At 54.4% G+C, this 14,247-nt stretch overlaps 8 protein-coding genes across 8 annotated transcripts; 4 read left to right on the forward strand and 4 right to left on the reverse strand.

Moving 5' to 3' along the window:
* Positions 1–194: 194 nt before the first annotated feature.
* J4E90_000033 (uncharacterized protein) lies at positions 195–1,196 on the reverse strand (the record flags this gene model as incomplete). Its single annotated transcript, XM_051429631.1, has 1 exon — positions 195–1,196. The coding sequence occupies one exon, from the start codon at positions 1,194–1,196 to the stop codon at positions 195–197; it is 1,002 nt and encodes a 333-aa protein (XP_051295118.1).
* A 1,669-nt stretch (positions 1,197–2,865) lies between these two features.
* Positions 2,866–4,014, forward strand: J4E90_000034 (uncharacterized protein; the record flags this gene model as incomplete). The annotated part of the gene is made up of 1 exon (XM_051429632.1): positions 2,866–4,014. One exon carries the CDS (start codon positions 2,866–2,868, stop codon positions 4,012–4,014), a length of 1,149 nt encoding a protein of 382 aa, XP_051295119.1.
* A 1,287-nt stretch (positions 4,015–5,301) lies between these two features.
* Positions 5,302–6,805, forward strand: J4E90_000035 (uncharacterized protein; the record flags this gene model as incomplete). The annotated part of the gene is given in 4 exon segments (XM_051429633.1): positions 5,302–5,728; positions 5,748–5,860; positions 5,872–6,705; positions 6,755–6,805. The coding sequence occupies 4 exon segments, from the start codon at positions 5,302–5,304 to the stop codon at positions 6,803–6,805; spliced, it is 1,425 nt and encodes a 474-aa protein (XP_051295120.1).
* A 115-nt stretch (positions 6,806–6,920) lies between these two features.
* On the reverse strand, positions 6,921–8,052 carry J4E90_000036 (uncharacterized protein; the record flags this gene model as incomplete). Its single annotated transcript, XM_051429634.1, has 2 exons — positions 6,921–7,954; positions 8,049–8,052. 2 exons carry the CDS (start codon positions 8,050–8,052, stop codon positions 6,921–6,923), a joined length of 1,038 nt encoding a protein of 345 aa, XP_051295121.1.
* Positions 8,053–9,246: 1,194 nt separating this feature from the next.
* On the reverse strand, positions 9,247–9,810 carry J4E90_000037 (uncharacterized protein; the record flags this gene model as incomplete). Its single annotated transcript, XM_051429635.1, has 1 exon — positions 9,247–9,810. One exon carries the CDS (start codon positions 9,808–9,810, stop codon positions 9,247–9,249), a length of 564 nt encoding a protein of 187 aa, XP_051295122.1.
* A 338-nt stretch (positions 9,811–10,148) lies between these two features.
* Positions 10,149–10,772, reverse strand: J4E90_000038 (uncharacterized protein; the record flags this gene model as incomplete). Its single annotated transcript, XM_051429636.1, has 2 exons — positions 10,149–10,652; positions 10,710–10,772. 2 exons carry the CDS (start codon positions 10,770–10,772, stop codon positions 10,149–10,151), a joined length of 567 nt encoding a protein of 188 aa, XP_051295123.1.
* A 574-nt stretch (positions 10,773–11,346) lies between these two features.
* Positions 11,347–12,339, forward strand: J4E90_000039 (uncharacterized protein; the record flags this gene model as incomplete). Its single annotated transcript, XM_051429637.1, has 2 exons — positions 11,347–11,568; positions 11,617–12,339. 2 exons carry the CDS (start codon positions 11,347–11,349, stop codon positions 12,337–12,339), a joined length of 945 nt encoding a protein of 314 aa, XP_051295124.1.
* Positions 12,340–12,853: 514 nt separating this feature from the next.
* J4E90_000040 (uncharacterized protein) lies at positions 12,854–14,146 on the forward strand (the record flags this gene model as incomplete). Its single annotated transcript, XM_051429638.1, has 2 exons — positions 12,854–13,459; positions 13,550–14,146. 2 exons carry the CDS (start codon positions 12,854–12,856, stop codon positions 14,144–14,146), a joined length of 1,203 nt encoding a protein of 400 aa, XP_051295125.1.
* Positions 14,147–14,247: the final 101 nt, after the last annotated feature.

The following is a 14,247-nucleotide window of genomic DNA, read 5'->3' on the forward strand; positions in this document are numbered from 1 at the left end:
ACTGCGGCCGCAGAGCAGTTTGGTCCCCCCGCCGTCTCCCCTTCACTAGGCCCCCCGCAGTTATCTCCCCTTCACTGGGCCCCCCGTTAAGACAACAGCCGAGTTCGAAACTCTGGTCGTTCCTCACTTTTTTGCCAATTTTTTGAACTTGGTCCGCAGGTGAATAACGTGTCGCTACACCCTACCCCGCCCCTTCACTCACGTCGCTCTTCTTGCCTTGCTGTGCGTCGACTGCCTTCGGCTTCTACTTGGGTTATCCACTCTTGCGGAAGGTCTAGTATGCTCTTCACCATTCCGTCCTGCTCTTTCTCTGTCAACATGCGCCTGCTAACGTTGAGGAAATGCGCCTTGAATGTGTGCCATAATTCAGTGTCAGCATGTGTATGGCCGTAGGCAAAAGGTCGAGGGAAGTACGGGTCGTTGCGCCAGAAAGCGTGGACTGCTTGGGCGATACCACTTGCGTCTTGACTCATGGTACGTACGCAGTCGTAGTCCAGCATCCAGATGACGAGCTCTTGATCTAGCAGTGTGAAGATGGGCGTTGACGAGTTTCGTCTGTACTCTTCTTGGGCGGTAGCTGGCGCGAGCACAAACTCCACGTCGTTAGCATCGACCTCAGCCTTCCAGTAACAATACGCGAGCGCCTCGGCCAGGGTCTTCGCGATGACAACAGGATCCAGACCTAGCTCTTCCATTTGATCGACGCAAAGACCATAGTTGCGCAGGTTGAAGAACATGCCAGGCGGGCGTCCTTCTGGTCTCCGTTTGCCCGTGTACACTCGAATAAGGCAATCTTCATTCTTCTTGCTCGTCCTCGTAGCCTCCTTCAGCGTCTCGCGACAATATCTGTCGATAAGCATCTCGCGGATAGGCAGTCCTACAGCAGGTATCCTCTCCTGCTTGTAGCTCCTGCTCAGCTCTTCACCTGGAGGTAAGCAAGTGAAATTGTTATCCCACCAGCCATCATCAGCCTCCAAGACCTCGTAAGACTGCGGTATGCGCACAGGAAGCGTATTTGTGGTGTCTGCTGCGATAATTCGTCGATGCATAGTGTAGTCGTTTAAGACGGAGCGGTTTGTATGCATGAGTTCGCGTTTGATGACCCAGGTATTGGCTCCGCGGATCCAGATGCTGCCGCAGCATCCTCGGCCTATTTCACGGAAGGGGCCTCTGGGGTTGGGGCGTGTTGTGTTCATGTTTGTGGGTGTGTGGTTGAATTGTGAAGGTGCGTGGATGGTGGGCTTTATACTCGCCTGTGACTCACACAGACGCCGTGTGGGCGTCCCCGTTGTATTGGAGTTGAGTAGCCATCCTATGGTTCACGATGGGTTGTACCTAGGTAGACGAATTACGAGCCACGTGATACCAATCCTCGGGCGAAATTCAAGCTGGTAGGACTGGGACTGCTGCGTCTCGTCCACAGCGAGCCTTGTCCGGTGAGCTTAGTGTAGCGTGACAGTCCTTGCGCATAGCCGAGCATGGCGTCGTTGAAGGGTTGTGTTGTCGTGGTTTGTCCTACGAGAGGCGCATGGCATGAACCACGGTCGAGGTTGCGGTAGCTCCTGCCTTGGAGCCAAACAAGCGTCAGGGTCATCAGGGTCTCGACAAAGGCAGGAACAAAACTCTGCGACTCGCTCCGAGATGTTTCACCTCCTACACTCACCATCTTCGTTCTCACCCATTCGCATCGTTTCCATCTTCTTTTTTGTAGCCAGATCGTTCGAGTGGACACCTCGGAACGTTTCGAATGGCACTAGAACACGCTCCCTTGGTTTACTGGCAGAATGGTACCAGTCGCATTCATGCACCGTCCTGCTTTCATCGACCTTCGGTCGCATGTCGATAAGGGATCTGTTCTTAGCTGCTACAAGTACCACCGAACAGGCTACCACGATCGTCAAAAGGAAGTACACTCTTGACTCTTTATCAATGCGAGCAACTGCGCTTTCACGAGAACGACAACCCGCGACTGTTGAACCCTTGGCTACACTCCCATACTTGTCGGCATCCAGGGGCTCCGCGGGGTCGAGGAGATTTGTTGCCTCAGGTCTTGTTGTTTCCGAAACATGATTATGCCGTCACGTCGAGGATCTCAATCTCTCCCATCGCAACTTCGAACGGTCCATCGCCGCTGCGAACGTGGCATCTCACTAGAGGAACGACAGTAGGATTATTTGTCCTAGGCTCAGCCACATGGATGCTAGTCGTCGCGTCCGCCCAGGAGCACAACTTGGCGCGGTCACGCTACGCCTTCGGATGGCCACGATTCCGGCGTTAGGCAAAAGCAAAGAAAAGCACCAAGGACATCAGCACTGGCGTCGCGGCATGTGTCGAGCTCTGGCTTGGTGATTCGAAGCCATGTACGGCTTGCGACGGTGAGAGCTGATGAAGTTCAGATTTCCTGCCCCCACCAGCAGCACCTGCATGGAGCTGACAGTTGCCGGCGACCAGCTGCAAGCCTATAATTAGGCTGATCCACAGCGGGCGCCAACCGCCCTACAGGGCCGCAATGATGAAAGCGATCGAAAGCAGACCGCATTGTCAAGCAAACCGCGCTCGCAAGTCATTAATCGCATCAACTGCAGCAGGGTAGCAGAAAAAGAAGATTACTCGTGCATCTTGGGTGTTTCTGACATCACATGCACGTGCATGACGCGTTTCGTCACGGCGATCTTGGGCTGACGACCCGGCCACGGCTCAGCGCCTGCAAACCTACTTACACAAGCAGGGGTACCGTCAGCAACGTCCTTATTACTACCCACCTTTGCCGTCGTGGCGCAGCCTCTTCTTTCAAATCGCAACCTCGAGCAATTGACGCAGAAATCTCACACCTACATCGGCCCTACTCGACACTGATCGCCCACCATGAACATGATGCGCAAGAAGACGCAGTATGTGCAAATCACACCAATACCGTCGTTCATACCGCGCCAGCTCGCAATCGACTTCCTCCACAGCCACGGCGAGATCATCGAGCTGAACCCCCTCGTCACCGGCCACGAGCCCATCAAAGCACCGCGCGACGCTCCCGCAGACGAATACTACTCAACATGGTACGAGATATCGCAGCGCATACAGTACATACCCGGCATTGGCAAGATGGGCAGCGGCGCAATCAAGTTCCGCGGTGTCTTCCACGACCTGCCGTTTGGGCTCCAGACACACACCTACGCGCCTGCGAATGTCGACCTGCGCCAGAAGTGGCATATTGGCGGCAACCAGATTGGCGAGCCACCTGAGCCGAAAGAGCTGGGCTCTTCTGCGCCACCAGAGGGCCTTTACATTCGCCAGGATGTAGAGATCAAATGCAACGTCGCCATGATGAACTTTGTAAAGAAGGAAATGAAGGCAGCTTGCACGATCATGATCGAGCGGTTGGTCAAGAAGGCGGAGCTGCTAGACTCGGGCGCACTCCAGGCGATGATGGAGAATGGGCGCATGAAGACGGTCAACCCAGCTGATCGCTCTACTTACGGTCACACGCCACCACAACCATCGCCGACCCAACCCTACCAGATGCCCATGTCACCGCACAGGCAAAGCCAACAATGGGCGCAGCCCGCGCAGCAGCCCGGCCCTCCTGTCCCACCAAAGCAGCTCCTAGGCACGAATGACGTTGTCATGGAACTACCGGGCGACTTCTACCACCCTCAACCGTCTCCATCCCACCTCTCCCCTCACGATAACCGCGCGTCCTCTGCCTCCGAGCCATCGCAATACTCGCCAAACCCGCAAGATGCACGCTGGTCGACCGCATCGCACAGCACCGCCAGCTCACGCCCCAGCTCGTATGCGCCATCAGAGGGCATGAAATCGCCAGGGCTAGAACAAAAGGCATTCGCAGCCGAGCTGCCAACGATGGAAGAGACAAAGGAAGAGCACAACAGCCACCAGAGGCGGCCAAGCGGCCAGCAGGGCCAACAGGCATATGCATACAACCCACAGGACTACGCGCGGGCGCCCGGGCAACAGCAGTATGCCAACCCGCCCTACCCGGTATATGGGCCACGGTAATTGACGAATGTTACACTTTGGTGTTTTCTTGAATGTACACGCGCAGTAATGTTTTTAAGAGTTTGGTGTCCGTAAGGCAGGGCGGCTGTTTCTCTAGCTCTTATCATGATTTACGACTTTTTGCGGAATGCTTTTCAGATATCCCCTTCCGTTGAGTAATGCAATCATATTATTTCTATGTCTACGAACTTGTCACCAAGGATCAACTGTTCAGTGCTGTGTAGCGTCTCGGTATCCAGGGTATCAAATCTTGACTAGACGCGAATCGCCAGAAAGTCCCCAGATACTGTTCGGTGCTGAACACATCCGCCATCTTCTCGCCATTTGTGATACTTCACTATACTTGCGTTGGGATTGGGATGGTGATTTGACTGAGGTGTATTACCTCGTGATTGAGATGTTGAATGATACCTCGTTGTAATTCATACCCGGCAGACAGTGCGTGGTGCTATGTCGCTATGATTAGTGCTGACATGAACCCATGGAAATATGTCTATGTTGCTCTTATATCTCTTCTCTGGCGTCCACCCATACTTAGAGGTACTCTCAGACTGACCGAGAATCAAGGTTCTATTCTTCATACTCGCTTGCTCATATCGACTCACACTCCTCGCTAGTTAAATTGCAGCTGTTTCGTTGTAGATGCCTTTTCATATAATTCTCACTAGAATCCGACTTTACGTCAAGTACCTTCCAACGACATCGCTGTCCACCCTGCAGATTCCTTGATAATGATTTCCAGCTATTATGAAAGGAGTGACCAGTGACCGAGAAGGTGCCGCGATAAGCAACGGTGACTAATATCCAAGAACGGAATACATCGTACACTCCCGTTCGTCTGTTAAGAAGACAGACAACGACTGAAATACTAGCGTAGACTGCAGGATAAGGTTCAACGTCTCTCTTTCGCTCTAGTATGTTTCAATCCATAGCTTGCGTAAAGCTTAGGTCCTACAATACATGTTCATGTCTTATCCCATAGGGTCGATCGTGTCACCCCTAGCGTTTCGCAGTACATATCCACATCAACTGGCCTCAACAGCACCGAAGGAAAGCTTGTACGTGATACAAGAACCATAATGTAATCAGTCTGACGTCACAACATAACAACAGACCCTCGCGGCTACGCTGCGTGACTACGCTCATGGCCCGTGCGTCAATACACGGTCACGTAGACTTGCTACTGCCACCTGACAGAAGCTCCACCTCATCCACAATAAACCAGCTTGATACCTCTGAATTGATCTTGGCTAACCTGCCGTACCATCTACACTGACTCTCGCAGACATGTCACGGCAACCCAACATGCGAGACCGGCCAGCACAACCAGGTCCGTACGGTCCACACAACCCTCCACCGCCTCCGTCCGAGCCCCCACCGAGGGGACCCAGAGAACGCGAAGACCGGGGTAGAGGTGGTGACGATTTGGATGGCGAGAGGATGCAAGGTCGACGCCGTCCGGAGCTAGCCGTACGAAAACGAGATTACGCACGGGCGGAAGAAGAATTGCGAATGAGACAGCGAGATCGTGACCGTAGTCGTTCGCCTGCCCGGCGTCTAGATCCGCGAGATGAGCAAGATTGGCGTGGTGAGCGAGCCCGGTATCGCGAGCGGTCACCGCTGCGTCGGGAGACTGTGGACGTGGAGCCGCAGCGAGACGACCGGAAGCCAGAGAAGGCAGAGTACCAGCGGTGCTTTGCTTGTAACAAGAAAGGTTGGTTGTATACTTGCAGATTCCAAACTCTTCTTTGCTAAGACTATCAAGGGCATAGGGTTGCTGATTGCCCAGCTGCCTTCACCGATAAGAAGGGTTGCTTTCGATGTGGAGAGCAAGGGCATATTGCTCGTGCTTGCAAGGTCCGAGTCGGCCAGATCAAGACTGATGCTGAGGTGGCTGCGGACGAGGCCAAGGCTATGGCCGGCCGATACGGTGACCGCGATGACGATAGGCATTGGTCGCCCAGGCAGGATGCTGCCTTCCGAAGCAGTCGCACGAGAGATACCAGCCGACTGGAAGCTCACATCCAGCAAGCGTACGGCCAAGATCAAGATGCGCAGCAACACCATCAGGAGCACTTCAGTGAGGCGCCTTCGCGTCCAGAGTACTCCGTCGAGGACGAAGTGGACTGGGATGACGACGCTTTAGAGACGGCCCACGTTGCCCCCGCGGTGAGAATGAGTACCGGTCGGAAGATGCCACAGCCTGAGGAGCCGTACCGCCACCAGGAGGTCCCAGAATCCCATTCTACAACCGCTCAGCATGCGCCAGTTCAGTCCACGCACCGGAGACCCAGCCAAACACCCAGCACGGCAAAATCTGCCAAAGAGCCCAAGCTAGGACTTCCACACCTCCAGAATCCAGAGAACGGGGAGTTTCCGCCGACAGTGCACGACCTTCGCGGCTACGACTACCGCATCTTCGCCACATATGCCGCCAAACCTAAAGCCCAGCGTTTCGTCAACGGCGCCAACGGCAAGATCGCGCCGGGCATGTATGGCTCCGAGCAACGCCACGATCTGGGACTTTGCTTCACCACCTACCTTACGAAGAAACGTTGTGAGATGGGTGTCAAGTGTCCCTGGCGCCATCACCCGCTTTCGAACACTGAAAAGGCTTGGATCATTGAGTACGGCAAGCAGAAGGGCAAGGAGTTCATTGAGAACGTGGACCGGTGGTGGGCGTTTCCTGAGGTAAGTCGTATTATGTCATGTTTTCCTTGAGCTTCACTGACTGTGATAGACACCGGTGCCGGGTACTTCTATGGAGGGCCTAGGTGACGATAAGAACTAGGTAGCCTTCCTGGTTCGAACTTGTTGAAAGGAGCTTGGCTTGTACGAGCCCTTGGGTGATATAGGGCGACAATGAGATGAGTCAGTCCAGGCGCGCTGACCCTGGTCGGAGTAGGCTATGTGAGAGCCCCGCCTCGTGTATGATACCAGCCCCGGATATCGTCGATGCCTTGAAGACCAATGAGCATCATGTTAGCAAACGCATCAAGGTCATCAGGCTGCGCACCCCTCAAGACATCCGTGAAGTCCAGCTCCTTGATAACAAAGTGACTCTTGCTATTCCACGCCATGGCAAAGTCAAAAGCGCTCGTTGCCTTCCACAAGTGCGCAGAAAGCATGACGCGGTTCTTCAAAGAGAGCTCTTTGGCGCAAGACCTCATCTGCCCGCTCAGCAGGGTGTATATGACGGTTACGTGGAAAGCTACCAATGCTGTACGTCTGGCTGACTCACGGAAGATGTACGATTGCCAGGCTGACCGAGCGGCTGTACTGGGATAGAGTGGAAGGGTAGCGGGAAGCTCGGGATCCTCTGCTGCGATGGGTAGAAGGACGACACCCACATTTTCCAGATGCGGTATCAAGGCGTCGGCCCGGGAGTAAAGTCGCATGTCACCGCCAAAGATGAGCATGATCTCATACAACATCAGAGCCTGTGTGCGAGCTAGAACCTCGATGGGCGGTGTTGGTATAGCAGTGGTTATGAGCTCTTCCGCGCGACTGGTGATGAACCGTGTGACGTGCTCAGCATTGTTGTCGTTCATGGTAACATAAAGGGCACATGCAGCGTGTGCGTCCTGTAATGATCTTGGCATGTGGTCTTCGTAAAGCAAAGGGTGAGCCCATGGTGTGCAACATTGCTCTACCATCATCTTTGGCGCGAGTTTGACGAGCTCGATTGAGTACTCCACTCTGGACTTTGCGAAGGGTGACAGGTGTCTTGCTGAGAAGGGCTGGCTCACTGGCGTATAAGACTTTTGTAAAGTCATCTGATCTCCTTGATGAGCTGGCGTGTTGAGCATGTCCGTAAGTGCGTCGAGAGACTCTGTTGCGGTGCAGAAGTCGAAGTCTAAGAGCTCTGCGGTGGGGTTGGCTGGCATGCCAGGTAGGTCGAAGTCGAAAGCAACACAGCCATCATCAATCTCTGGCATCTCTGTTGGCGCATTGGATGAGCTCAAGTCAATAGGTGTTGCAGATGAGTCGTTTTGCGGAATCGCGGCCTGCGACCGAGGCTGTGGAGGGTAGACGCATGGCAAGTGCTGCCTCGCGCATCGTGCACAATGAGGCTGCTCGAGACCGCATCTTCGTTTTGCCTTTGCGCACTCTGAGCACGACTTCTGCCTACCTTGTGAGTTGGTGGTGCGTGAACGATCTGGTGGCATGATGGACGCGTCTGTTGCTGGCGAGGAAGGAGGTGAGGCTTGCCGCGCCGCCGCCGATCTTGGCCTGCCTCATCGTTAGTCAGCGCTAGTGGGTCGCCCTGTCCCCCGGGGCCGGCTCGGACGACTCCTGAACTCCTCACAATCGACGTCACATACTGGGCGAACCTTTCAGCCCATCCTTCTCGTTCTGTGCCACTCGGGCTTCGTTTCCATCGTTTCGCGCTCATGGATAGACCACACCAGCGATTCCGTTCACGAACGATACAGACTCGCGATTGTGTACGCGCAAGCATCAGGGATGAAGAATTACTATGTTTTCGCACAGCGTGAACTGCGTTGACTCAGACATCGGGATGTTTGTACAGGTCAGAAAGATGGTTGACGTGTCCTTTTGCAAGCTTCGCACAGTAGTTGTCAACATGCAGCATAAGGTATCTCCTACGTAACGAGGCTTTTGAGAACCTAATTGTTTCCAGCATTGACGCAGAATCATCCTTTACCAGGCTATCATCAAACCCTATGTTCTAGTTTACGCTTTCGACTCCAAAGTCGCTGGATACATGTTTTCGGTCTTTCTCGCCCTCAGCTCTGCTTCTCTATCAAAAGCTTGTTCACCACGACATCCTGCAACCTCTGGTGTCTGGCAAATGCAAAATGCCACGAAGAGTGGTTCAAGGCCTTGCCAAGTCATTCGTTCACCTCTTCAATCCCCTCTCCGTGTCCACGGTACCAGCTCTTAAACCTATATACCACGTAGGCTGCGGCCACCATGCCCCAGAAGACGGCTTCGGACGCGGCTTGCTTCGCGATCTCGGATGCAGACTTTGGTGTAGGTAAAATTCGTGGTACCAGAGCGCGTTCATGGCGACTCTCCCGATGATTTTGCACAGCCGCGAACAAGATTACCGACACAGTCGATATGGCCCAGACACCCCCGAATATGATTACTGCGCCGTATCCGCCCATCATCGCACTGGTGCACGTCGCGAAAAACGAACCCGCGACAACGCTGCCAATACCCGCATGCACGGCCGCGGCTGCGCTCCCTAGAACACGTCAGTATTCAATGTCCACGATATATTCTCCGAGATGACGTACCTGCAACGATCCCAGCTGGGCCAAAGCCCGTGGCCGAGAGCGCTATCGCTGTGATTGCAAGCGCAACGAGAGGCACTACGATCAGCGCAGTCTTCCACGGATTCAGTCTGATCCAGTGGCCGATTGCCTTTGCTGTGCCAATGAACCCAAGCTCTTTGACCATCTCGACAGCATCGAATGCAGCGTCTCTAGCTTGTGCGGCTAGAAGGGCGGCCCTGTCTGCGGCGCATCTCCACAGGCTGTTGATGCCCGCGATCCATGTCGCGCGGAGATCGCGGTCTGCGGAGGGAGTTCGTAGCCTCTCCGCGTCGTCTTCAGCATCTTCCGCTGCTGGCACAGGCTCAGCATCGTCGTCAATCTCGTCTTCGGGATCTCCGTGTTCGGGTGTGGTCGCGTCTTCCGTCTCGTTTTCGTGGGACGCCTCGTGCTCAGTCTCTGGCTGATATCGCGGGACCGGTTGGGTTCCAGTGGCCGTGCGTGTAGTTCGCAACCTCGCAAACAACATTCGCTTCAAGAAGAATTCCGCCATGTCGTATATGCGGCCAATGGCAATGGAGTTCAGGAGATATGTGGCACTATGCTGCCAGCATAGGGCTTTCTACGATGGCGCTAGCGGGTGGCGATAGCTCAAGTCATCTCACCGTGAGTCCGAATCGGGAAGCAGCGAGCAAGTTCTCACTTCACCCCTCGTATCAACGGAGCAAAACAAATCGTTGAGCTACAGCCTACATGCCGTCACCGCAAATATTTGGGGACAGGAACGATCTATGGCAGGCCATATGGCATACACACGTCGATAACATAACTCATAGGTACTTCGCGGATGCCAACCACAATACATCAACTTCGAGCATAATCGCCATCCCATTACTCATCCATAGGCAGACGGCCTGTCTCTTCGGCGATGAGCTTGTCGACCTCGTCTTGGATGAAAGCACGATGTATCGCTCTGGCCTCCTCCAACTCGCGCATCAACCTTTCTCGCTCCCACAAAGTCCAAGCCGCCAGATCGGAGCACGTCTTTTCCGCCTTTGCGCGAGCCTCCTTCACCGACCTCAGCTCCTGCCTCAGTCTCGCATTTTGCTCCAAAACAAGCTCAAACGCCTCCTTGGTGATGCGTTCGCAACCGGGTGCGGGAGTTGAAGAATCTGGTTGGAACATGGAGGGTGTAGCGGGGCATTGTGGAACAGGGAAAGTCTCGGCTGTTAAGTATGGATCGTTACTGGCGCTGCTGATCGAATTCAACCAGTCGTTCACCTGATTGACACCATCCCCGTGATATGCGGGACGAAATGCGAGACTGATGGTGCGCTCGGGATCCTGGAGGCTCGCATGACCGGAGAAGGTGGTTTGGTAGTGTTGCTGTTGCTGCTATCTTTTGGTCAGTGTTGTTGTTGTGGTACGACGAGGTATCAGTGAAAGACTTACATGGACAGCAGTCTCTTCCCCATCGTCCTCCATCCTATCGGTATCAACATGGCTTGGCTCCATGCCTACGCACTGGCTTCTTCCAAGATGATAGCGGTGTTTGTAGGGGCTCGGATATCGCGACTACGTCAGCAAAGGCGCGGTGAAGGCGGAGACGCGTCGGTGACTGCGGACTATACTCACGTGCTTGCTGAGTGAGCGCCTGAGCTAGCGTTTACTAGCGCACTTCTCTGTATATTTCAGCCCCGCCTCCCTCTCCCATCTTTCCTCTCGCTACCTGTGTTGACTTGATCTGACTCCACGCATAAAGCATCAGCTTACCGCACGAGCTGACGAGGACTCCACGGCCGACTGGGAGAGGGCAGATTCGAAACCAAGCTCTTCACGATCGGGATTCTAGACGTCGCAAGCCTCCATCCGGTGAGCTGTGGCTATAGGTGTCTCCTTCTAGAAGTGCGAGGGGATCCCGCCGCGAACCAAACAAACAAGCCTTTGCGTGAACGACTCGGCGTCCTGTGTTGTACCTCAAGGCATTCACGGCCCACCGACATCCTCTCATCAGTACGTTGTTTCTCCCCACCTTACTCATGTCGTGAGATGTATGTGTTAACGTTACGTCGTAGTCCTTCCCGCTGCCATGTCCCTCAGCAGTCTCAGAGGTCGCCCGCCCACGCAGTTCCTACCCCCGGCTGGCGCCTACTACTACCAATTCGACATCATCGCACTATTCGGCCCGGATTTACCTAGAATGGGTCTCTGTAGTCACTGTCTACAGCCTGGGTGCGGGTCTTCCGAAGATCCTAGCGGATGCGTGAACGCGTGTGGCATGTGTGGATGTAAGGACCAGCACGCGAAGGGGGTAAGTTGTCCTTGCTGCCATAGAGATCTCATCACTAACTTGTTATAGCTCTGCACTATTGCCTACTGCTCGTACAAGTGGCGCAAAGACCACGGATGTACTCCAGACCCAGATGACATGATTGCGCTACGTCCCGGAATGAACCAGATCGCATATCTTCATGGTCTGGGGATTATACAGACTATGTCTCATGTCTCCATGGACGTCTTGCCGGAGATGGACAATACTGATGTCAAGGAATACTACGCCGACCATACAATACGGTACAGTCATCGCCTCCGCGTCCGCACTCCCATCCTGTGGAGCCACGAGAACGGGTATAGGAGCGCCGCTATGACAGTCAAGGCCAACCCCAATGAGGCGGTAGCAGCTCCCGCCAACGGCGTCGAAACTCGTCTTCTAGATCTCCAAGCACACGATCTGCCCTTCATCGGCTCCCCTCTCGCTAGAGCCATCCGTCAAGTCACCGAAGAGCCTTCTTCGCACCCGGCAATGACAATCCCGGGTCTTTGGCTCCAGCCACAAGCTCCGCCAGACAACAACATGCAGCTCCGGATCGTCCCTCCCGCCAACACCATCACCGTACCTTCTTCATCCTCGTCGGAAAACCCCCGCTATCCTGCTCTGTCCCCTACGGCTAGCCTACAACTGCACTACGAGAAGCTGCTGCATGAGCGCGACCAGCGAGAGCTTCAATACATTGATGAGAGCAAGGACAAGGACAGGATGATCAGAACGCTCAAGGCCAAGCTTGGATGGTCTTTGGACTAGATACCGGTAAATGGGTCGTGCATTGGGCGACACGACGCTTGATGATGTACTAGGCGGTATATAGTAACGCAACGGGAAATAACTGATGACTTGGTATATTTGGAATTCAGGACAACAGGTCCGAAGCCTACATCGACGCCAGGTCGCCTATCTCGTATGCTTCCATGTTGATGTAGGCTGCACGCCTGTCCAGTGTTTTTCTTGGTTGACGTGGTCCAAAGCATTTCTACGATACTAGATAATCCTGCATACAGTTCAGCACTGCACATCTTCTGCTTCCAGTGATGCTGTTTTCTAGTCTCATACATGCTGAACACATATCTAGACCAGATTTCGTGGTAAAGAGGAGCGCGTCAGGTGATGTCACAGCCACGTGATGCCATGTCAGTCGTGCCTACCTATCTGGGTACGTAGGTGAGAGCAACACGCCAAGCCGAGACGCGTCGTTGTCAACAAACCGCCAAACACTTGACTTACCCATGCACACAGACTTCACCCACGCCCAAACATCGCGATGGCCAATGTCTACTTGATGCAGGCCTTGTACGCCCCCAAGCCGCCTCTGCCCACGCCTAGTCCTGGTGTTTCTCAGCTCGACGATAGCGTGCAGCGACGACAAAGTCAGTCTGCAACGCCCGAGCAGGCAATACATGGTGAGCGCCTCAGAATGATGGAACGTGAAGGTGAGAACCCCAAGGACCCGTTTACAGCCTGGCTAACCAGAGAAGAACCGCCCGAGCCCGACTCGCAAGTCACTGAGCGCTGGAAACCGACCGGCGCCAACGTCCAGCCAGTCCGTATCAAAAGCGAACCCTCGCACTCCGAAGCTGCGGACAGGTTTCTACAATCGCTTCCGTCCTTTCCCAGCAGCATCGCTGTCACGCCTTCTTCGCCCTCATCGATGTCACTGCCAGATGGCCTCACGTACCCAATTGAGCGATACCTACCCCCAGCGGGATCATACTACGACCAGAACGCTCTCCTCCACGTCTTTGGCCCGATCTTCTTCAAATACAAACCCTGCATGATCTGTTGGACCTGTCACCCCGCCGCAGGCTATTCAACCACGTCTTGCGGGAAGGTATGCAAGGTCTGCGGAACCCGCCGCCACCCCGACGAGGTAAGAAATGTCCCTGATATCCGGTAGCAATGCTAACATCGGTGGTAGAGCTGTTCCCTGCTCTACTGTAATAGAGACTGGTATCGTCAGCAGGAGATTCCATGCGGTCCAGAAACCGTTCGAGATCGACAAATTCGTCCCGACAAACAAGAGCTCGCTATCCTCTCTTATATCGGTGTCATGTATCTTGCACGCGGTCCAAACAACACTGTTCTTGTAAACCCAATGCATCCGATCGTCCAGGACTTCTACAAAGATAAGCCAAGGTCGAAGGCAATGATGCGGAAGATATTTGAGGCGGACCCGAGGCATCGCTCGACGTCCATTCCATCGCGCAGTGGACCAAAGCTCGTGGCGAACGCCCCTCAGCAGCAACCGCTTCCGCCGCCGATGGGCCCATACACCATGCCGATAAGATCCGTGGACAACAGCCTCGACCCGCGTCTCCAGGGTCGCTCCTCCCATGGCGCGCCTGTCGGATTGCCACTTTCGCATCCTGAAACCGCAAGCAGCAACAGCGAGACCCCAACTGACCCAGAAGACATCGAGAAGAAGCTTCAGGACCAGGAGGTCGAGAATCTGAACTTGAGAATGCAGGCAGTTGTAAAGGATCGTGAGATTCGGAAGCTGAGGGCGGAGCTCGAGCAGCTGCGCGCTCAAGCTGCTGACACTGGTGGCGCATACTAGACCATCAGCAAGTGGCCTCGTTCGTAGGACACTGCGCGCGGATGGAATGATGATGAGCCTGAGAGGATGTGCGTGTATGTATAGGAAGGCAAATGTACCCA

This window comes from Alternaria incomplexa (assembly GCF_024043165.1).
Source record: "Alternaria incomplexa strain BMP 0042 chromosome Unknown scaffold_1, whole genome shotgun sequence".
Lineage (NCBI taxonomy): Eukaryota > Fungi > Ascomycota > Dothideomycetes > Pleosporales > Pleosporaceae > Alternaria > Alternaria incomplexa.